At 42.3% G+C, this 23538-nt stretch overlaps 1 protein-coding gene across 3 annotated transcripts in view; it reads left to right on the forward strand.

The window, feature by feature from the left end:
* Positions 1–23538, forward strand: part of Dstyk (dual serine/threonine and tyrosine protein kinase) — a 70301-nt gene that overhangs the window by 22583 nt on the left and 24180 nt on the right. For all 3 annotated transcript variants that reach the window (XM_004663550.2, XR_006637813.1, XR_006637814.1), the window contains exons 2-3: positions 278–666; positions 19504–20167. In XM_004663550.2, the coding sequence (XP_004663607.1) occupies positions 278–666; positions 19504–20167 (1053 nt within the window). The remainder of the gene's footprint in view (positions 1–277; positions 667–19503; positions 20168–23538) is intronic.

Here is a 23538-nt window from a genome sequence, read left to right on the forward strand (position 1 = left end):
TGAACTCCAGATGCATGCACCCCTTTGTGCATCTGGCTTACGTGGGTTCTGGAGAGTCGAACTGGGATTCTTTGGCTTTGCAGGCAAGTGCCTTAACCACTAAGCCATTTCTGTATCCCCCCCCCCACTCCAAATACCTTTTTAAACCAAGAGTTTCCTGTAAGTTTTCCTCTAGGACTCTAAAATCTTAATGGAATCTGTAGTGATCCTCGTTTCTATTCCTTTCTCACTCTTCTCTCTACTCCTTTCTCTTCCACTCTCCCTGTCCCCCAACTAGGCCAGCTGAGCTGCATTTCCTTCCCACCCAAGGAAGAAAAGTATCTCCAGCAGACTGTGGACTGCCTGCCCTGCATATTGATCCTTGGCCAGGACTGCAGCGTCAAGTGCCAGCTATTGAACCGGCTGTTGGGGATGCAGGTGCTTCCCACCACCAAGCTGGGCAGTGAAGAGCGCTGCAAGCTTCGGCGTCTCCGCTTCACCTATGGGACTCAGACTCGGGTCAGCCTGGCGCTGCCTGGACAGTATGAACTAGTGCACACGCTGGCTGCTCACCAGGGCAACTGGGAGACCATTCCTGAGGAGGACTTGGAGGTACAAGAAGACAGTGAGGACGCTGCTCATGTTTTAGCGGAACTGGAGGTGACAATGCACCACGCCCTCTTGCAGGTACCAATCTTAAACATCAGTTGTATGCATCTGTATCAGCTTTTCTTTTTTTGACTTGAAAAGCAGTCTCAGCCTGGCATGGTGGCTCACACCTTTAATTCCAGCATTCAAGAGGGCAATAGCCTTGGATGTAAGGTCAGCCTAGGCTTGAGTGAGACTTTGCCTCAAAAGAAAATAAACAAACACACAAATAAATGTAAAAAGTAGTACTTTGGGCACTGGACAGCAACTGATGGAGCCAGAGGCATGTAACCCAGGAAGCTGAAATCAGACAAGCAGTGCCATCTCTGCCTATGCTCACCATGCTGCAGGACGCTGGCCAATGTGCCCGTCTCTCTGCTGGGCAGGAAAGGACATTTGATCATTGCACCTTGACAAGCTTTTTACAAAAGAGCTGTCATCAGAGTTAGGAAGCTTTTTTCATTTCTTAGTAGGAAGATGATGTTGAATCTGCCTCTAGCCATTCTTTTCTGAAAGGATGATAAGTTGGTGAATAATTAATATTCATACTTGAGTTGAGACCAAGTGAAAAATTTTGTTATTTTTTCCTCAGATCTAGCCATTAATTTACTGAGTGGGCAGCTCATTTATCCTACTTTATATGGAGTCCAGTTCTGGTTCAGTGTAAGGAGACATAGAACCCTGTCATTTGAGAATATCTTGGCTTTGGTCTTAAGTAAACTCTCAAAGAGAGCACAGATGCTATAGTATCTCCTACCAGGTCATGTTGTGTATCCCCTGTTTCTCTTTCTACTAGGAGGATTCCTCATTTTCCTCCTTTGCTACTGGGTAGCCAGGTTGAGGCCAGTTGGTTCGAATGAAATGGGGATTGGCAAAAGATACTGGGTCAGGAAGGGGTAGAAATAAAAGAGCAGGATCATGGTCAGATTTGGGTTCATTGCTTTGGGTGGCTATGAAGGAAGAATGGGCTAGTCTGACAGATTTGAGGAAGGATGATCTTGTAGACTCTCCATCTACCCTTCTTCTAAGAGACTTAGTCTCTAGTCAATGAATGTGTCCTTTGGTTGTGACCATGCCTTTAAGACTAAACAGAAACTGTCTTCTCATATCCTTTCACTTGTTTCTCTTAACTTTATATGCTAGAGGGGCATATGTCACAAGACACTGTTTTCTCTCATTAAGTTTTAGTGGTAGGTGTCTTACAGCTCAGATTGAGAGTTCACACTTCTAATCTCTAAGACAATGTGGACATTCTTGGATGACTCTGATACTATGTGCTCACAAATAAATATATATGCCTAAGAAATAGTCAAATGTTCAGAGGTAGAGACTGAAAACTTGTTCTGAGGGGTGAAGACTAAGGTGGAAATTGGGAGAAGCACAAGAAATACAGGTTAGCCGGACATGGTGGCACACGCCTTTAATCCTAGCACTTGGGAAGCAGAGGTAGGAGGACCACTGTGAGTTTGAGACCAGCCTGGGACTACAGAATGAGTTCCAGGTCAGCCTGGGCTAGAGTGAGACCCTACCTTAAAAAAAAAAAAAGAAATGTAGGTTAAAGTGTATAAAGTAGGTACATAGGATAAGCAAGTGAAGAGCTAAAGTCTGATCAGGAACTTGTATTAAGAGCCTTTTGTCAAATAACTAGACTTTAGGCGTTCTTATAAAACATTTATGTAAGACGACAAATATATTGATTTGCTTCACTATAGTAAATTTTTATTTTATTTGTATTTATTTGAGAGAGAGGCAGAGAGAGAGAATGGGTGTGTAAGGGCTTCTAACTGTTGCAAACAAACTCCAGATGCATGCACTGCCTTATACATCTGGCTTATGTGAGTCTTGGGGGCTTGAACCTGGGTCCTTCGGCTTTGCAGGCAAGCACCTTAACTGCTAAGCCATCTCTCCAGCCCTATAGTAGCTTTTTATTGTGTATTTACCCCATATGCAATATGTTGTAAACCTTAAATATGCACAGCAAATTAGTTTTTAGGAGAAGTACTTTACTTTTTTTTTTTAAGGTAGGGTTTTACTGTAGCCCAGGATGGCCTGGAATTCACTGTAGTACCAGACTGGCTTCCACTTATGGTAATCCTCCTACCCTAGTCTCCCAAGTGCTGGGAGTAAAGGCATGTGCCACCACACCTGGCTAAGCAGTAAATTTTCTATCATGATCCAATATAGAAATATGTATCTTTTTCCTTTCTTCGTTGGGGGAAGAGAATAGTACTAGGGATTGAACTCAGAGCCTCACATATAGTAGGCAAGTACTCTACCACTGAGTGGCATCCTCAGCCCTCTTCTTTTTTACTTTGAGATAGGGTCTCACTAAATCACATAGGCTGGCCTTGAATGTGACAGCCTTCCTGACTTAGCCTCTGTAGCTGGGATTACAGGCCTCCTGGGTAGTGTAGACACTTGAAGGAAAAGTTCCATCACGTAGTAGTGTTTCCGACAATATATCCTGACAGTTCCTTCTCTGTTTGACTTCATTTAAAAAAAATGGTGGTAGCTGCTCAGTGAATTGATGCCATGACCTGATCCAGTATGTCTTTTAGCTTAACAAACACATTAAATAGCTGAAATGACTGCTGTGCGTCCAGTAGTGATTTCTCCCATTCTTCCTGGGAGCTCACTCTGTTTGCTTTGGACAGGTCCTATGCATGCAAACTGAGAACTCGATTGAGGAGGACACTGAGATTACAATATCAAATTAGCTTTTGTTTTGGCACAGCTAAAATGTAGATTCCCACTCTTCTTAAGGAATTCTCTAGCCTCTCATGTTTCCATGTGGTTGGTGAGGCTTTCTCAGGCTGTCTCTCCGGATTTGCTTTCTTCTCCAGTGGTTTTGATGTCCAGCCAGGAACCGACCCCAGGGGTTCTAAGTTTAGCACCCTGTGATGTGGAGTTGCAGGGGCCCTTGCGGCCTTCGTGGACTTGGGTACTACCCATTCACCACAGTCAGGCTTCTGTGTGGTGAACACACCGGAGATGCTTAACTCACTGCTGGGAGCAATGCACGGCCACCTCAAAGTTGTTCATGCCTGTGAGAAAGATCTTTTTGTTTAGCTCCAGCTATATTTAGGACCAGTGAGTTCCCTCTAAATTGTTCTTCTCTTTAATGTGGACAGGGGTGGCAAAGAAAGGAAACATTTAGCTAAAGGGAAACCAAGATTGAATTAGGGGAAATGAGATGTTCCTTTTGAACTGTCAAGTTATCAAGGCAGAATTTCCCTCTGCCTTCGTATACAATGGCCATTCTTCTATTACTAAAGCCCTCATGAGCTAGCCTTTTTCAGCTTGTTCCAGAATAGGCCACCTCATGTGGACTCAACTGCTTGGTATTCCCAATTTGTTAGTTCTGGGTCCCCTGAGAGTATTGGTTCATACTTCAAACAGAGAGGAACAGTGTCAAGCTCTTAGTATCTGAGACCTTGTTTAGTGTTAAAACACGGTATTTTTCCAGCACATTTCATCATTCCTGATACTAATTCTATCTTCATATGTAAAAGTTCTTCCCTTCCCTACCCTCACCTTCTTTCTAGCACCTATTCCTACCCACCTGTTGTTTTTTTTTTTTTAATTTCTTTTTACAGGTTTATTGTCTGCCTCGCACTTTCTTATTCTGGTGTATGCGTGCATGTCCCCCTCTCCTCAGAACACCTGTCAGGAAGGGAATGCAAGACAGCAGAGGTGACTACACTTGCTCAGCCTGAGGGAGGCTCCTGCAGCCTGGCCTCGTGCTTCACGCACTGTGGCAGTTGCAGAGCTTCCATTGTTCTGCTGCTCTTCTTCATCCCCTCATCATCATCATCATCGTCAGATCTGGGTAGCCCAGACTAGCAATCCTCTTGCCTCAGCCTCTCAAGTGATGGGATTATAGGCATGAGCAACCATGCCCAACACTGTTGTTCTGCCCTTTTCAGTAGCTTGCTCATCCCACCAGGTACTTCCTGGCCCTTTGGACATGCCACTTTTATACGTGACACTTGGCAAACAACCTGCAACCTAGCTGACAGGATTATTGGCTCATCTTGATGTCCGGCAAGGTATATATATTTTTTAAATTTATTTTTATTTGAGACAGAGAGAGGGAGAAAGACAGTGGGCATGCCAGGGCCTCTAGCCATGTAGATAAACTCCAGACACATGTGCTACCTTGTACATCTGGCTCACATGGGACCTGGAGAATTGAAGCTGGGTCCTTAGGCTTCGCAGGCAAGCACTTTTGCTGGTAAGCCATCTCTCCAGCCTCCTTTTTATTCTAAAGTTTAAAAATTTTATTTTTATTTGATACAGAGGGAGAAAGAAAGAGGGACAGAGAATGGGTTCCAGCAAGGAATATTTCAGGGTACTGTGGAAGACTAATATTTTCAGACAAGGTCCATGACTTACAAGTTACTTTTTAAAAAAGAAAAAAAAATTTTTTTTGAGGCAGGTTCTCATTCTACTCCACACTGACCTGGAGTTCACTTTGGCAAACGTGTATTTTTTTTTTAAGGCAAGGTCTCTGTAGCCCATTTAGACCTCTTCTGTAGCCCAGGCTGGCCTGAACTTGCAGTGATCCTCCTACCTAGCTTCCTGAGTGCTGGGATTAAAGGTATGAGCCACCATGCCCAGCTTTATAGCTAACCAGTTAAAGTTACAAAATCTTCTCTGTATAACCTTAAGTTAATAGCTATCAGTAGAAATAACCTGTCCCTGTTTTCCTTTTCTTTTTTTTATTATTTTTATTTATTATTTTAAAAATTTATTTATTTTGTTTTTTTGAGGTAGGGTCTCACTATGGTCCAAGCTGACCTGGAGCTTTGAGTGCAAGGTTGGCTTTGAACTCTCGGCAATCCTCCTATCTCTGCCTCCCTAGTGCTGGTATTAAAGGCATGTGCCACCATGGCCAGCTCTTTTTATTTTTTTAAGGCAGGGTCTAACTATATCCCTTGGTGACTTGGAACTCACTGTATAGCCCCAGGCTGGCCTCAAACTGACAGTGATCCTCCTACCTTGGTCTCCTGATTGTTGGGATTATAGGCATAAGCAACATACTGGGCTTATAACCTGTCTTTATTTTATCATATAGATACTGGTTAAAATTTTTTAAAATTTATTTGAGAGAGAGAGAAAGAGGCAGATAGAGAGAGAATGGGCATACTAGTGCCTCTAGCCACTGCAACAAACTCCAGGCACATGTGCTACCTTATGTGGCTTATGTGGGAACTGGAGAATGGAACTTGGGTCTTTAGACTTCACAGCAAATACCTTAACTACTAAGCCATCTCTCCAGTCCTGAGATATATATATACATACACATACATACACACACACACACACACACACACACACACACACACATAGCAGTTACTGTTTTAAAAATTCAAAATCATTATAAATGAGTTTAAAATGACAAAATCTTTGAAAATTTAGCCCCTATATTTCCTTAAATTGTTTATTGTTAGAGAATTAGCTTTTCTCGGTTTTTATATAGCTATTGACATTATGATGCTTTGTAAAACAAATTTTATGTATTACCTTTAGTTAGATATTGTATAGTCTTTAGAATATAGTAGTAGGTTAAAAGATAAGTTGAGGGCTGGAGAGATAGTTCAGTGGTTAAGGCACTTGCCTGTGAAGCCTAAGAACTCAGGTTCAAATCTCCAGGTCCAACATAGCCAGATGCACAGTGATGCAAGTGCACAATATCACACATATGTTATAAGGGAGCACATATATTTAGAGTTCATTTGCTGTGGCTGATGGCTCTGGCATGCCCATTTTTCTATTTCTCTTTCAAAATAAAAAAGATTTATTTTAAAGTGAGTTGAGTCTCCTGGTTCCTTGACACCGAGTTCCCCTGCTGCTGGTGTGGGGCTGCTGGGACTCTGTGCACATGCAGTGTGAGTAAGCCTGGACTCTTGGTTCCCTGTGCTGGTGGGTGCACACATGCAGCAAGGCAGCAAGACCTGAGGAGATAAACCACCCTGTGCACATCAGCCAGCACCCAGGTGAAACCACAGAGGAACTGGAGAGACAAGCAAGAGTGCTGCTTCCTCAGCAAGCCTGGCAACCAGTGCTAGGTTGATAAAGACAGACACTGAGGACACTCAATATGTACCAAAGTAAGGTCCAGAAACTGCTGAAAGCACAACCCTAGTACACTTAAAATACATCCACCACGGCTCAGGGAACTTTGCAGAAGAGGAGATGGAAAGATGGTGGAAGGGAATGTCCAGAGGCATTCTTCCCTGTCCCCCTTACCATGACTGACTGATGCTCTCACAGCTCACATCCACAGCTCCAGGGAGAATACCAGCAATCCCACTAAGGAGGGCCCTCAGCAGAATGGGAGCAGAGAGGAGGGAAATGATGGTACCAACACATGTTGAATCCAAACACAGTGTCTACCTAATTTAAAAAAAAAAAAAGATGAGGCACACTCTCCTGTTGCTGTTTTCCCCATTTGATTTTGGCCAGGAGGTGATGCCCATAACAAAAAAAAAAAAGAAAGAATGTTTAATTGATAGTTAAGAAGTAGGAAAGGTTAGGGAAAGAGGATTCTGTTGGGAGGAGGGAATATAAGGAATTAGGCTCTGAACACTTATTTCAAGAGAAAAGAAACATGAATATGATAGGATGTACAAGGCAGAGAAGTAAAGAATGCTATCTTATAGGCATAATTAAAGTATTATTTTATGAGGCAAGGAAAGAGAATTCAGAGTGATGTATCATAAAGGATATGGGAAGTTTAGGCAGACATTAAATCATAAATACCTTGTTAGTGGTAATCTTGTGTTCTTGGAATTTAGCTGTCTTACCTTTCTCCTAGTATACACTAGCATATAGTAAAATGTAGCCAGTTATCTTACATACATTGTCCTTTGCTAAACAAAAGCTGGTAATCCCTCTTATCGTAGACTGTACCTAGTGTTGCAGTTGCTCCTTGTGGCTGGGACACACATACAACCGGAAGCAGTTTATGGGAGGAAAGGGTTTATTTTACATTTACAGAATCCAGGGGCAGTGCCATCATGGCAAAAGAAGCTGGCTCACTTCCACAGATCCATAGCAGAGACACCATCCACAGCTAGTAAACACGAACAGCCAGAGCTCCAACTCTTCATATGCTTTAGGGCTGGACTAAAAGATCCACTGCCAGGGACACCTCCTCCAGCAGGCTACTGGAAACTTCAGTTGCTAGCTTAATCAAAAATACCTCAGGCTATGGGGGACATGCATTTATATTGAAAGCACCACAGCTATTAAGGACATGTATGGCGTAGAGGCAGGTGTTTTGCTTTGCTGCTGGGGATGGAGCCCAAGACCAGAGCATGTAGCTCTCTTCTAGAAGTTGGGAATACAACTTAGCTGACAGTGCTTGCCCAGCATGCACAAAGCCATGGGTTCTATCCCCAATACTGCAGTGACATACACCGTAATCCTAACACTCAGGAGGTTGAGGTAAAAGTAGAGGCAGGGGACTCAGAAGTTCAAGATCAGAGTTGGGGAGGAGCTCAGTCAGTAAAGTGCTTGCCTTGCAAACATGAAGACCTAACTTTGACATCTAGAACCCACATGAAAGCCTCAGGTGCAGATTATAGCACTTGTAGTACTGGCATTGAGGAGGAAGAAATAGGTGAATTCCTGGGATTTACTGTTCAGCCAGTCTAGTCTAATTATCAAGCTCTAGGCCAGTGAGAGACTTTGTTTCAAAAAAGGTAGATAGTGCGTAGGGGGTGACACTCAAGATTGTCCTCAGGCCTCCACACACCCGTGCTTGCATTCATGTGTACACACTGAAAAATGCTCATGATCATCTTCAGCCAACATAGCAGGTTTGAGGCCAGCCTGGTATACATGAACCCTGTTTCAAAAAAAAATCTTAACAATTCTTATTCATACCATAATTGCTTTGATGTCTCTGATAAAGAATAGTACAGGACCGACGCCTTCTGTTCTCAGTGTGAATGAGTCATTCACCACTGGCCTTCCAAGATAGCTCTTTGGGGTGAAAAATCTAGCAGAAATAGCAGTGGTGTGTGTGTGTGTGTGTGTGTGTGTTCATATGAGTGAGTGCAGATGTGCATGTGCCATGGTGCATATGTGGAGGCCAGTGGACAACTCTCGAGGTCAGTCCCTGTCTTGTACCTCATTTGAAGTAGAGTCTCACTTTTTATTTTTTGCTCACTGCTGGGTTCTCCAAGCTAGCTGGCCTGTGAGCTTTTCAGGCAATTCTCTCTCCACCTGCCAACTTGTAGTTCGTATGCTGGGATTATGGAAGCTTCCCCTAGTTTCTGGCTTTTACATGGAGTCTGGGTATCCACACTCAGGTACTCATACTTGCATGGCAAATGTGTTGTCTACCGAGCCATCCTGCTAGGCCATGGTGCTAATTTTTTTTTTTTTCAAGGTAGGGTCTTACGATAGCCCAGACTGACCTGGAACTCACTATATAGTCCTGGGGTGGCTCAAGGTGATCCTCCCTCTGCCTTTTGACTGCTGGGACTGAAGGCATGTGTCACCACTTGGGGCTCAAGATTATTATAATTTTTGGGGGGGCTATTTTCTAGGTAGGGCCTCACTCTAGCCCAGGCTGACCTGGAATTCACTATATAGTCTCAGGGTAGCTTCAAACTCATGGCTATCCTCCTACCTCTGCTGGGATTAAAGGAGTGCACCACCATGCCCGGCCAGATTATTATAATCTTAATCCTTCACTTTTGCTAGGATTCTTATCTCCCACTCTCCTTTACCAAATGGGCTATTTCTTCTCTGTGAAGAGAGGTCTGGGGCATGGGGGAGTCTTCCCAATTCAGTCTCAGAGACTGAAAGGATTGTCAGTAGACACAAACTTGATTTGGGGGGGATCTGGAAAATATTTTCTGTGATTTCTTTCATGACCTCTGTCAGTCCTTAGAAATGTTATCTTGCTTCATAGTAGAGTCTACTTTGCAGCTAACATACTTTTTTAAAAAACAGAACCCTAGGATTTGCTTAGTGTTAAGTTTTCTGTTTATTGTTTCTTGTCCATCCCTAACTTCTCATTAAGAACTTTCTTGACATCAGATCAGACAGTTCTGATGCACAGTGGACCTTCATTGACTCACTAAATCTGGATTTTGTAGTTAGGTAGCTATCTTGAATTTGTCACTTAGCTGACACTCTAAACCCTTATTTGTAAGATAAGTTTAGGCAGTTATCCCTATCTTTGGGGATTGATAGGAAGTGAAAGTGAGGCAATATATGTACAAAGCTCCCAGAATCTAGCACATAGAAAGCAGTTCCTTCTTCCTTGTAAGAGGCTTTTCCTACTCTGTTAAGTCATTCTTCCCTTAACTGAAGTCTTGTGCCAGGTAACTTTTGGTTTTTATCCAGTCTTACTAGAGATAAAATTCCATATAATTCATTGTGACTTATTTTTGTAACAATGTGAAAGGAAATGTTATAAAAGGGCAAATAATTCACAAGTGTGTAAAAGTTAAAAAGCCAAGTCTGTTTCATTTCCATCTCTTATTTTCTCTTTGTCCTCTAAGAGTCTAGTACGTGGTGTGATAGGAGAATAAAGCTTCAGATTCTACTTTATTTGCCTCCATGGGTACCTGGGTGTGTGCCTGTTCTCCAGGTAGAATGCCTAGAGGTTATACTTTGTTAATGTCTTGTCTGTTACCTAATTGGTTATAGTGTGAGTCAGAGAAGAGGTGTCAGATCCTTAAGGCTCTGGGTGTTTGGGAGGATCAGTTTGTTTCTACTTCTAGGTTGATGGTCTCATGCTTCCTGTGGCTTGTTCAGAGCTTGATTATGGTTGCATTTCCCCAGGTCTTTTTTTCTGGCATCAGCATGTGATGGTTTCATTAGGTACAGAGATGAGCTTATATCCATTCTGTGTTGTTGGGATAAGGCTCTGGCTTATTCCTATTCCTAGTTTGCTAGAAGGCATGTTATAGATTAGAAACCCATTTATTTGCAGCTGCTCTGTGGAGAGTATTTATACTAACCATAATGGAAGCATTTTCTATAATGTAACCAGAATAGAGAGGTATTTTGTTTACTATGCAATTAATACTTAAAGTGGAAGTGAATTCAGGAAACTATATGTAAAAATGAAAAAACAAACTGAAAAAACAAATAGGAAAAGTTCTACATGCCCCGTGAGAATGGCATGGGAGGAGAACTGGCAGGAAAGGAATAAGATGGAGGCCTGCAAAAGTCGAGGTAAGAGAGTTGCTGTGGAAGGGCAACATGTTCGCTGTGTGCTTCTTTCCTGTGCGACATAAACCTGGAGGTTTGGAATGGGAGAGAAAGCAAAACATTTGCTTCCTCCTGACTTTTAGCCTGAGTGTGTAACTGTTTTCTGTTTGAATCATCAGTGTGCTCACCCTTTGCTATAACTGAGCTTTATAATGTCCTGTGGGCTCTAGAGTCCCCACCAGTAGGAGCCAATATTCTTAGGAAGCAGTCAGCCTTCTGCAGGGATTTATTACTTATTGCATTTGTCATTTAAAAAAGTAGTGATTTATTTATTTGAGGGGGGGAGATAGGGAGGGAGGGAGGGAGAATGGGCACGCCAGGGCCTCTAGCTGCTGCAAATGAACTCCAGACACATATGCTCTTTGTGCATCTGGCTTAATGTGGGTCCCGGGTAATCGAACCTGGATCCTTTGGCTTTGCAGGCAAGTGCCTTAACCACTAGCCATCTCTCCAGCCCTGGTATTTTTTTCTTAGATAAAATGACAAATGCCAGGGCTGGAGAGATGGCTTAGCGGTTAAGGTGCTTGCCTACAAAGCCAAAGGACCCAGGTTCAATTCCCTAGGACCCACGTGAACTAGATATACAATGGGTGCATGCATCTGGAGTTCGTTTGCAGTAGTTGGAGGTCCTGGTGTGCCTATTCTCTCTCTCTGCCTATGTTTCTCTCTCTCTCTCTCTCAAGTAAATAAACAAAATAAAAAACAAAGCCATTCCAGGCATGGTGGTATACATCTTTAATCTCAGTACTCAGTGGGTAGAGGTAGGAGGATTGCCATGAGTTTGAGGCCACCCTGAGACTACATAGTGAATTCCAGGTCAGCCTGGGCTAGAGACAAACCCTACCTCGAACCCCCTCTCCCCGATAAATAAAAATAAAAAACAAAATATATAAATAATAAAGCCAAAGAGGTGGTATTCTGATATTTGGAGTATAGCAAGTACCTTTCTATTGCATTCTCTTAATCATGCTAGGGAGATTGATGATAACATCAGCTTCTGAAATTCCATGGAGTTGTGCAGAATGTATTCTGCAAGAGAAATTTCTTATTGTGATTCAAAATGGAAATTAAAGGATGCCATCATGATTCTCTGAGATTTTTTTTTTCTTGATTTTAGCAAAATGCTTATTCTGCTGCGTTCTTGGAGTGGAGGCAAACAGCAATTTCAGATAAGTGTGTGGGATGTGGTTTGGAAGGTACTTTATGTGATGATCGTATATGGCTTTGGGCAAACAGTAAAGGTATCTTTTTTTATTAATTCACTCTACACTTAATTAGTGGATGCTTACTAAGTTACAGGCACTCTCCTGGGTGCTAGGATGGTGTATAGCCTTCCACGAACTAGACAGTGTGAGGTCAGACTTCTGGTTCAAGATAGCTGTGGTTTATCCACTTGATACAAATTTTTATTTCTTATTCCCTATCTCCAGGAGACAGGGATGGCTTCTCTTTTTGGCTATAACCATCAAACATGAGTCGTTTCTTAGCCATCAGTATTGCACAGTCACAAATCACATTCTGTCTCGTTGTGTTGCTGCCAGATCCTCAGCCTGCATCTCCGAGTCTTGTTACAGTCATGACAGAACAGTGAGACCAACTGCACAAGTGTGTTAACCGGGGAAGGGAGAAGAGAACATTTTATTTGCCCATTTTTGATTAACACTAGAGATAGACATGTTGGGCATAGTAGTACATGCTTATAATCCCAGGACTGAGGACAGTAGGATTGAAGATTTGAGCCCTGCCTCTGTTACATAAGTGAGTTCAAGGCCAGCCTGGCATACATATGGAGAACCTGTTTCAAATAAATAAATAAACAAATAAACAAACAAAAACAAAACAACAAAAATATATATTTAGGAGTATAGACCTTTTTTCCTAGAGGCCAGTATATTAAGCTATACCCTAACATTAGAAAGCTCTTAATCCAGGTCTGGAGAGAGAGCTCAGCTAACCTCTGAGGTGCTTGCCTGCAAAGCCTAATAACTTGGGTTCAGTTCCCCAGTATGCATATAAAGGCAGATGCATAAAGTGGCATTAGCAGTGGCTGGAGGCCCTGTCATGCCTTCCCTCTCTGCAAATATGTATGTATGTATGTAATATACATATACATACATACATATCTCCATATCTTTTAGTCCTGTTGGCTTGGGTTTGATTCCCCAGTGCCCATGTAAAGCCAGATACACAAAGTGGCATGTGTACATTTGGAGTTTGTTTACAGTGGCAGGAGCTCTTGGTACCCCTATACTCACTCTCATCCTGTCTTTTTCTCAAATAAATAAATAAAAATATTTGAGCATTTTTTTTTTTTTTTTTTCAAGGGTCTTGCTCTAGCCAAGGCTGATCTGAAATTCACTATGTAGTCACAGGGCGGCCTTGAACTCATGGTAATTCTCCTACCTCTGCCTCCCAAGTGCTGGGGTTAAAGGCGTGCACCACCATGCCCAGCCTGCAAAATATTTTGTAATATTTATCTTTATTTCTATTTATTTATTTGAGAGAGAGAGAAAAAAAATGGGCACACCAGGGCCTCCAGCTGCTGCAAATGACCTTCAGACACATGCACTACCTTGTGAATCTGGCTTATGTGGGTCCTGGGGAATCAAACTTGGGTCTTTTGATTTTATAGGCAAGCACCTTAACCACTAAGCCATCTCTCTAGCCCTCAACAAATGAATTTTTTTTTTTTTGATTTTTTGTTTTTTGAGGTAGGGTCTTGCTCTATTCTAGAGCTGACCTGGAATTCACTATGTAGCCTCAGGTGGCCTTGAACTCATGGTGATCCTTCTACCTCTGCTTCCCGAGTGTTGGGATTAAAGGCATGGTGGCAATCCTCCTACCTCTGCCTCCTGAGTGCTGGGATTAAAGGCGTGCGCTGCCACAGCCAGCTGGAACAAAATATTTTTTAAGAAAGCCCTTAGTCTGGGCTGAAGAGATGGTTTAGCAGTTAAGCACTTGCCTGTGACACTTAAGGACCCCGGTTTGAGGATTCATTCACCAGTACTCACGTAAGCCAGATGCATAACGTGGCACATGTATCTGGAGTTCATTTGCAGTGGCTGGAGGCCCTGGTGTGCCCATTCTCTCTCTCTTTCTCTTTCTCTGTGCCTCTTTGTCTGTCACTGTCAAATAAAAACAAATAAACAAACAAACAAAAAAAGCCCTGAGTCGACTAGAAGTGGTGCATGCTTGTCATCCCAGTTCTTGGAAGTCAGAGACAGGAGCCTTACCACACATTTAAGGCCAAAACCCCTTAATTCATTTTTTTTCTGATTTTTTTAAATGTAAGATTTTGTTTTGTATTTATGATTTTACCATACTTTTATTTTTATATTTTTATTATCTATTTGTAAGGGGGGAGAGAGAGAGAAGAAAAGAAAGAAAGAAAGGACACACCAGGTTCTTTTACCACTGTAAATGAACTTCAGATGTGTGTGCCGTTTTGTGCATCTGGATTTATGCGAGTACTGGCAATTTGAATCCAGGCCATCAGATTTTGCAAGAAAGCACCTTAAACCATTGAGCCATCTCTCCAGCACACCCCCTTTTTAATGACTTTGTACATACTGAACAAATAAAGTCAACTAGACTCTTAAAAGGTTGTTCAAAAGGCCTTGGCAGCTTTGGCTGATGGCTCTATTATTCCCAGAGAATGGTCCTTTAAAAGCTACTTTTAGGGCTGGAGAGATGGCTTAGCAGTTAGGCACTTGCCTACAAAATTAAAGAACCCAGGTTCAACTCTCCAGGACCCAGATAAGCCAGATACACAAGGTAGCACATGCATCTGGAGTTCATTTGCAGTGGCTGAAGACCCTGGCACACCCATCCTCTCCCTCTCCCTCTCTCTCTCTCTCTCTCTCTCTCTCTCTCTGTCTCTTCCTCTGGAATAAATAAAATGTTTTTATTTTTTTAAGAATCATCTTTAAAAAAGTAAAAGTTTATTTTAGAATTTAAGAACACTTATAGTCCAGGGCTGGGGTGATGTCTCAGTGGGTAAGAGCACCTAGTGCACAAGCATGAAGACCTGAGTTTTATGCCTAACGCCTGTGTAAAAGCCAGGCATGGCCCCACACATCTATCACCCCACCACTGATGATGGCAGAAACAGGAGAATCACTGGGGCTATCTGGTCAGACCAGTCTAACTGAAAAGTGGCTAGCTGTAGGTTCTGGGAGAGAACCTGTATCAAAGAAATGAGGCAGAGGAGTGATGGAGAATTCCTGATGTCCTCCTCTGACCTTTGCATGTACACATACGCATGTATGCATCCTACACATGCACAGCAAATAAGAAGGAAAATAACTAGTTCAACAAGTAAATAATTTTTTTTCTGAAAATTTTCTACATTCATTTTGAGTAATTGAGATTTCCTCCTACAAAATGATTAATTGATTTATGGCCTTCAAAATAATAGATATTGGGGACTGTAGAGCTGCTTAGTCAGTAAAATGCCCACTGTGCAAGCATGAAAACCTGAGTTCAATGTCCGGCAACTTTATAAAATGCTGGTTGCACATGTTTGTAAGCTCAGCTCTGGAGAAGTAGAGATAGGAGGATCTGTGGGACTTGCTGGCTAGCTAGTCTAGCTAATGGAGAGACCCTAGCTGAAAGGTGTTGGATGGCATTGCAGAACATACCAAGGCTGTCCTCTGGCCTCTGTATGTATACGTTAACACAGATGCATTAAAAAAAAAAAAAACCAAAGGGCTGGAAAGATGGCTTAGTGGTTAAGGCGTTTGCATACAAAGCCAAAAGAGACCCTGGTTTCAATTCCCCAGGACCTATGTAAGCCAGATGCACAAGGTGGCGCATGTGTCTGGAGTTGTTTATAGTGGCTGAAGGCCCTAGCACCTGTTCTCTTTAAAATATTTTATTTTTATTTATTTATTTGACAGAGAGAATGGGTGCGTCAGGGCCTCCAGCCACTGCAAACAAACTCCAGACACATGTACCACCTTGTGCATTGGCTAATGTGGGTCCTGGGGAATCAAGCCTGGATCCTTTGGCTTTGGAGGCAAACACCTTAACCGCTAAGCCATCCCTCCAGCCACACCTGTTCTCTTTATCTACCTGCTTCTTTCTCTTTCTCTTTCTCTCAATAAATAATAATAAGAGATAAAAAGTAAAATGTATATATTGAGCTGGAAATGTAGTTGGTAAAGAAGTAGATCAGTTGGTAAAGTGCTTGCCTAGGATGCATATGAAAACCGTGGGTTTGAGCCTAGCATTTAATAAACCCAGCATGCTGGCGTATGTAATCCTAGCACTCGAGAAGTGGAAACAGAGGGATAAGGAGTTCAAGGACATCACTGTACATATTGAACCCTGTTTCCAAAAAAAGTGTAGTATTTAGAGGAATGTGTAGCTTTTTTTAAATTTACATATAATTTTCTACTTAAATAGTTTTTCATTCTTTGTTTTTTTTAGTCTTTATCTCATTATTACATTATTACATCTGATTATGATATTGACATTTAGGCAGTTGTATACTCCATTCTGAATCTTGTGTACCTACCAGCTTTTTGAAAATGCCTCTCTGAAGTGACTCACATTCTAGCATGTGTGTCTCAGGGTTAGTGAACAGGGTTGTTTTGAGCAGTGAGATGCCCTGTGTCAGACTAGTTTGCTAACCAAAATAGATGCCCTGAAATTTGAGGCACAGATGAAACAGCAAATTCCTCTTGGGTGAAGTGTGGGCAGATTTATGCAGTGTTTGCTCAAATTACAAATGGGGAGATGCTGAAAGGCCTTGCTCTTTTCTAGAGTTCAAAGTGCCTACCCAAAATGAAAGTCATGTGACCTACCTGAAACTAGCTTATTCTTTGCTGAAAAGAAGGGGAAACCTTTATGCTTTGCTTGGGAGAGAAAAGAAGAAGAGAAGAAGAACAAGGCAAAAACAGTTCACTAGAAAATAAGTATCCGTGTCAAAAGAAATAGATGGTAGATGTGGCAGGCCAGCAGTTCATCCTTTCTTACCTTGAGAAAGATAGCACAGAGGGAAATGTTTGTGGATTTTATTTTTAAAGTCTTTTCATCAGCCAGGTGAGGTGGTGCATGCCTTTAATCTCAGCACTCAGGAGGCACAGGCAAGACAATCGTCGTATGTTTGAAGCCATCCTGGGAGTACAGAGTGTGTTTAAGATCAGCCTGGGCTAGAGAGATGTAGAGGAAGACCCTACATCAAAAAAAAATATTTTTTTTCTTTTTTTAAAAAATTTTTTATTTATTTATTTGAGAGCGACAGACACAGAGAGAAAGACAGGTAGAGGGAGAGAGAGAGAATGGGCGCGCCAGGGCTTCCAGCCACTGCAAACAAACTCCAGATGCGTGCGCCCCCTTGTGCATCTGGCTAACGTGGGACCTGGGGAACCGAGCCTTGAACTGGGGTCCTTAGGCTTCACAGGCAAGCGCTTAACCACTAAGCCATCTCTCCAGCCCTTTTTTTTTTTTAATTCTTTTTATCAAAAGTATCGAAGCTGGGTGTGGTGGTGCACGCCTTTAATCCCAGCAGTCTAGGAGGCAGAGGTAGGAGGATAGCTGTGAGTTCGAGGACACCCTGAGAATTAAAAGTATCAACTGGGCTGGGAAGATTGCTCAGTGGTTAAAGACACTTGCTTGCAAAGTCTGCTGGCCTGGAATTCCCCAATACCCACGTAAAGACAGATGCACAAAGTGGTGCATGTGTCTGGAGCACCCATACTCTCTCCTATCTCTCACAATTAAATTTTTTAAATGTTTTTAAAAATTTGGCTTCCAGCCAGGTGTGGTAGCATACACCTGGAATTTCTTGGAAGGTGGAAGCATGAGGATCAAGAGTTCAAGGCAAGCCTCTGCTACATAGTATAAGTTAGAGGCCAGACTGGGCTACATGAAACCCTGACACACATACACACACACCAAATGCAACAAAACCAAAATACAAATGTGTGTTTCTCAAATAAGGTAAGGAGTGAAAGATACTGCTTTGAAAGTAATAAGCAAAATTGCATAATTTACTTATTTAAATTTCAAATATTCATGTTCTTTTTAGGTTTTCTGAGGTATGGTCTTACTCTAGCCTACACTAACCTGGAACTCACCCTGTAGTCCCAGGCTGGCCTCGAGCGCACAGCTATTCTCCTACCTCTGTTTCCTGAGTGCTGGAATTAAAGGCATGTGCCACAACATGTGGCAAGTATTAAGTTCTTAAATTTATAACTCTGTAAGGTACTCTCAGGGTGCTGTGAAGAGCTGGCTTTGGGTTGGTACACTTTGGGAGACATCAGTAGTTTGTTCATACATACTAGTGATATCGGATAGTCCTGGCCACACCTTTACGTAGACACTTTCAGAACTAAAAGGACTATAGAAATATATGATACTCAGGAAAGAAGTACAGACCAAAAGTATAAATTCTAGGGTAGGGAAAGGACCTGTCGAAGGTTATCGAAACCAGAGATAATTCCAGAAACTCATTTTACAAACTTGGGTTCTGTTGTGAGTAACAGATCATCACAAAAACAAATGCTTAATTCTCTCACATTGCAGAAATCTGCTGATAGGCAGTTGAGAGCTGGCTCACTGTTTGTGTAGACTTGCTCTCCACTCTCTCTTGCTTCAGTGTGCTCAGAGCTGCTTTTATCTGCAGGTTTGTCTAGGTCAGCTGCTTGGTGTTGCTGTTCCAGCTGTCACATCTGCACTCCAGGCAAGAAGATGAACAAGGCCAAAGTGCCCATGTGCACACACGCGTGCATGCACATACAGTCGGGGTGGGGCTTATAGAGGAGCTTGCCCTCCTCAAAATATAAAGGCTTAATATTGGTTAGGCAAACATTCTTCCAATACAAGTGATCATAGTTTGAATGGTATTATCACAATTTAAATGGCTGAGATTTTAGGATACCTGTAAAATGTTAGAATAGGACAGAAATAATGGTTGGTGAACTTGGTTATTAGTTTACTGGTTACTTGGTTATTAGCTGGTTCGACAACCAATTCTATGAAGGGCTTATTTGTGCTAGGTATTGGAGCTCCAGCAATGAATAAGAAAATGAGGTTCCTATCTTCAAAGGGTTTACAGATTAATGGGGAGCAATATTTCATTTTTGTTTTGTTTTGAGACAGGATCTCACTAGGCTCTGGCCCAGGCTAGCCACTCACTGTCAGTCCTTCTGCCTCCAGCTCCCAAGGACTGATATCGCAGGTGTGTGCCCCCATGCCTGGGTGAAAATGTAGGGTTTAAAATAGGTAAATTATGATGCTGTTGAACGTGGGTTAAGGCAAAGTAAAGAGTGTCAGGGACTGTAAAAGAGGAAAGATTTTAATATACACATCAAGAGATAAAGGATGCCACAACAATTCTTTTTTCTTTCATTATTTGTTTTAAAGAAAGGCAGGCAAGGGCTAAATATTCTAAGATGGCTGAAGAGAATGCCATCCTTCCCACTTGTTTTTTTCTGTCTAAATGAGGGCTTGCCTTTGTCAGGCTGCTGGGGGTGTTGGGAACTGAGGAAGGAAATGACCAGTGATTAGAGTGCATGTAAACCCAGCCGCTCCACCATGCTCTGGATTTTGGTCTCAGTGTGAGTGGGACTTGAGGGAGGCAAGGATTGGTTCTGACCCTAAAATGCTGATTTGACTCCTTTCTCCTGCCAGGAAGTGGACATTGTGGTGGCACCGTGCCATGGCCTCCGGCCTGCAGTGGATGTTCTGGGTGACTTGGTGAATGATTTCTTGCCTGTGATAACATACGCACTCCACAAAGATGAACTCTCTGAGAGGGATGAGCAGGAGCTTCAGGAAATTCGAAAGTATTTCTCCTTTCCCGTGTTCTTTTTCAAAGTACCCAACCTGGAGATAATAGATTCCTCTTCTGGGAGAATGGAGAGTGATAGGTCTCCACTGTATTACCAGCTAATTGACCTGGGCTATCTGAGTAGTGGTCACTGGAACTGTGTGGCCCCTGGTCAGGACAGCAAAGCTCAGAGCATGTTGGTGGAGCAGAGTGAGAAGCTGAGACACTTGAGTACATTTTCTCACCAGCTGCTCCAGACTCGCCTGGTGGAGGCAGCCAAGGCCCTGAACCTGGTACATAGCCACTGCCTTGACATCTTTATTAACCAGGCCTTTGACATGCAGCGGGACCTGCAGATCACTCCCAAACGTCTAGAATACACTAGGAAAAAGGAGAATGAGTTGTATGAATCATTGATGAACATTGCCAACCGAAAGCAGGAGGAAATGAAGGATATGATTGTTGAGACACTTAACACTATGAAGGAAGAACTTTTGGATGATGCTGCCAACATGGAATTTAAAGGTAGGTTCTGGAGAACTCAGTGGGGTGCCGAAAGCTCCAATCCTTCTAACTTTAATTTGAATACTTGATTCCTAAGGTTGAGCAGAAGGCCACCCTGAATCATTCAGACGAGGTGGCCTGTCTTGCTTTCATGGATCTTCCTGAAGATTTGCTGTCTGCCATTCCTTCCTAGGGCCATTAGCTCACCTTTTTGTATGTTTGTCCTTAGGGCTCTCTAATGTTCATTTTCTGTCCTGTATCCCTGTATCTCTGAAGGAACACTGCTTGAAGAATGTCACTACCTCCTGCTTTATTTATCCTTTACACTGTCCCTGTGGCTCACCTCTGGTACTTAGGTCTCATGGTCATACTTTCTTTTCAGGCTGCTCTTGAAACTTAGTTCAAAAGAATTTCCCAAAGTGGTTTTTTAAATTAATTAATTTATTTATTTAAATTTTTTTGGTGGTCCCATTCATCACAAATGGCTGCTATCAAAATTGGACAAAAGCCACTGGTCAGGGTTTTTGGTGTCTGAGGTTTAGATGTTGCTCACTTACACCGGTGACTGTATGAAGCTCCATGCATGGACATTAACTCTGCCACATGGTCATTAAGATGACTCAGTTACTCTTTATGAGCACACGTCCTGGCTCTCACTGTGTCACCCAGGCTGGTGTTGAACTCAGTATCCTCGGCTCGCAAGTGCTTGGATAATAAGCATGTGCTCCTGCTACTTCTTCTGTCCTGTGGTCTGTGTTCTGTGGTCTGACTGGACGACTCAACCCTAATCGTGCCCTCTCACTTGTTGTCTTCTTGCTTTAGTGCATCTCTGCTGGCTTCCTATGTCTACAGACGAGTACTAAGCTCCAAAGCCCTTACTAACTTTGCCATTCTTCACCTTCCTATGATTTTAGTTATTGAGTTGATCGTAATTGCTTTTGTCCTTCATATACTCCCTTAACTTTGTTTTTGCTTATGCCCTGCTGTTGTGGTTACCTTCTTATGGCTGTGACAAAACAAACACCCAACACAAAGCAGCTGATGGGAGGAGTTTTTAGTCGCAGGTAGAAGCTTCATGATGGCAGGGGCAGTATGGCATGAACAGGGAGGGGCTGGGCATCAGCTCTCTCAGAGCAGGTGGAAAATAACAACAGGAGAGTGAGCCAGTCTCTGGCAAGGGGGAGCTGGTTCTAACATCCCTAAGCCCACCTCCAGAAACACACCTCCTCTAGCAAGACTTCACCTCTCAAATTGCTGCCGGCTGGAGATCAAACATTCAGAGCACGTGGGTGAGTTTATGGGCGACATCTGACTCAAACCACACCTGCCTTAAGTCTTTTTACCTACAGATTTCCAAATCCCACCTACATTTCATATGCCACTTTTCATGAAGTGTTGAGTTCTCTCACCTACCACAGTTATACTCCTGAACTTCTGCACACTTTCATCCATAACTTTTGGGAACTTTTGCTTATCCTTTATTATGGTTTTTTTCCCTAAAATTCCCAAATTGAAGAAAATATGATCTAGGGACTATTTATTATCTTATACCTTGTAACAAATGACTCCAAATCAACCTACTGACACCCCCCTCTGTCTGTCTGTCTCTCTCTCTCTCTTCCTCTCTCTCTCTCTCTCTCACACACATTTTCTTTCTTTTTTGTGGTGCTTATAGGGATTGGACCCTTACTCATATTAGCCAAGCACTCTACCAGAGTTACATCCTCAACCCAACATAGATTCTTGCATATAGCACATCTTTGGAGACCAAGTGAGTTTGTGAATAATAGTATCTAGTTATGTTATACTTACAAATACAAAGGAAATACAGTTGACTTATGCAAGGATAGGGACCTGATTTCTTATGACTCTTTCCAAAAATTAACAAAGGTACTCTAGAGAACTTCCACTGCAGGTAAGAATGGCTGAGAAAAACTCACTTTCAATAGAATTTCAAAGGGGAAAGTGGGCGGGGGGAAGGAGGGTATTATCATGGGATATTTTTTATAATCATGGAAAATGTTAATAAAAATTAAGAAAAAAAAAGCTCACTTTCAGTGGAGGTTCTAAAAGCCTCTGAATATTTGATTGAGGACCTGGAGCATTAGTGCTGGCATTGTGCACGTGCTGAAGGTAGGTCAGGACAGCTAGGTTAAGTGGACAGTGAAATGTTTGATTGTCTGTACTGTGGCAGGCATGCCATGTTAGTTTAAACAAGTAGGTCAAATGGATGGCTGAGTTAACTGCATGGTAGGTTTGTGGATCACTTACCTAGATGGCTACAGATGAGAAGCAATTTGCATCTCTGAATCTGGTCCTGTTTAGCTGAAAGAAGTTAGAGCAATTGTTGCCCTATTTCCCTAACACCAATTTAAGTTTCCTCTCAGGAGTGGACAATGACAGAAGTTAAGAGCAAAGAACATGGGTGCTGCCCTGTCCTACCCTGGTGAGACTAGAACTCTGGTCTGATCCAAAATGGCGATAAGGAGAAGCTTTCCTAATTCTTCCTCCTTAAATTTTCCTGGGTTTGTACCCACATTGGAGGGCCCTTTCTGAGTGAGTGCTCCTCCCAAGCCCACCAGCCAATCATGTTTCTTCATATAAATTTGAATTTGGCAATAAGGTGTATCCCAATTGGGTGCCTAATTTATAAGATCTGATCCAAGTTGCCAGGTGGATTTTTCTAGATTTTATCTCTGTGAACGCCTCATTGGCTCAGCTTGAGAGCTTTTTGCTCATTTCTACTCAAAATAAATCACTCATAATTTAAAAAAAAAATGCAGGAATGCTTGGTAGCAGGATATACATACTTCAAAGTTTAGAAAATATTCATGTTTTAAGGTGGGTGTGGTGGCACATACCTATAATCCAAGCTTCTGGGAAGCAGAGATCACAGAGTTTGAGGCCAGCCTCGGCTACATAGGGAGTTTACAGGTCAGTCCCAGCTACACAGTGAGACTCTCAATACCTTCCACAAAGTTTATCTTGGGTACTGGGGATTGAACCTAAGGCCTCTCACTTGTTAAGCAAGCACCACCACTGAGTTTTTCTTTTTCAAGATAAATGTACATACATGGTATTTATATTCAGAGATACAAAGACACTGTCCCACTGTCCTCGTCTTAAGATTTTTGTACCTTGATATTTTTTTTTACCTTTCCATGTGTATCTTGGAGAGCTTTCTGAAAATGTGCATTCAGATCTATCTTCTAATGGACATACTGCAGTTTACTTTTTCTCTTGATGTTTAGGTTGGTTGCTCTTTTTCTTTTGCTATTACAAATTACTGCATTGGTCATCACTGTGCATAGTCTTGGAGATTTATAAGGATATAGTTCTAGAAAATTAATTTCTAGAAGCAGAATAGTTATGTCAAAGGCTAAGTGGAGTTT

The sequence above is a fragment of the Jaculus jaculus genome, chromosome 1 (assembly GCF_020740685.1).
Source record: "Jaculus jaculus isolate mJacJac1 chromosome 1, mJacJac1.mat.Y.cur, whole genome shotgun sequence".
Lineage (NCBI taxonomy): Eukaryota > Metazoa > Chordata > Mammalia > Rodentia > Dipodidae > Jaculus > Jaculus jaculus.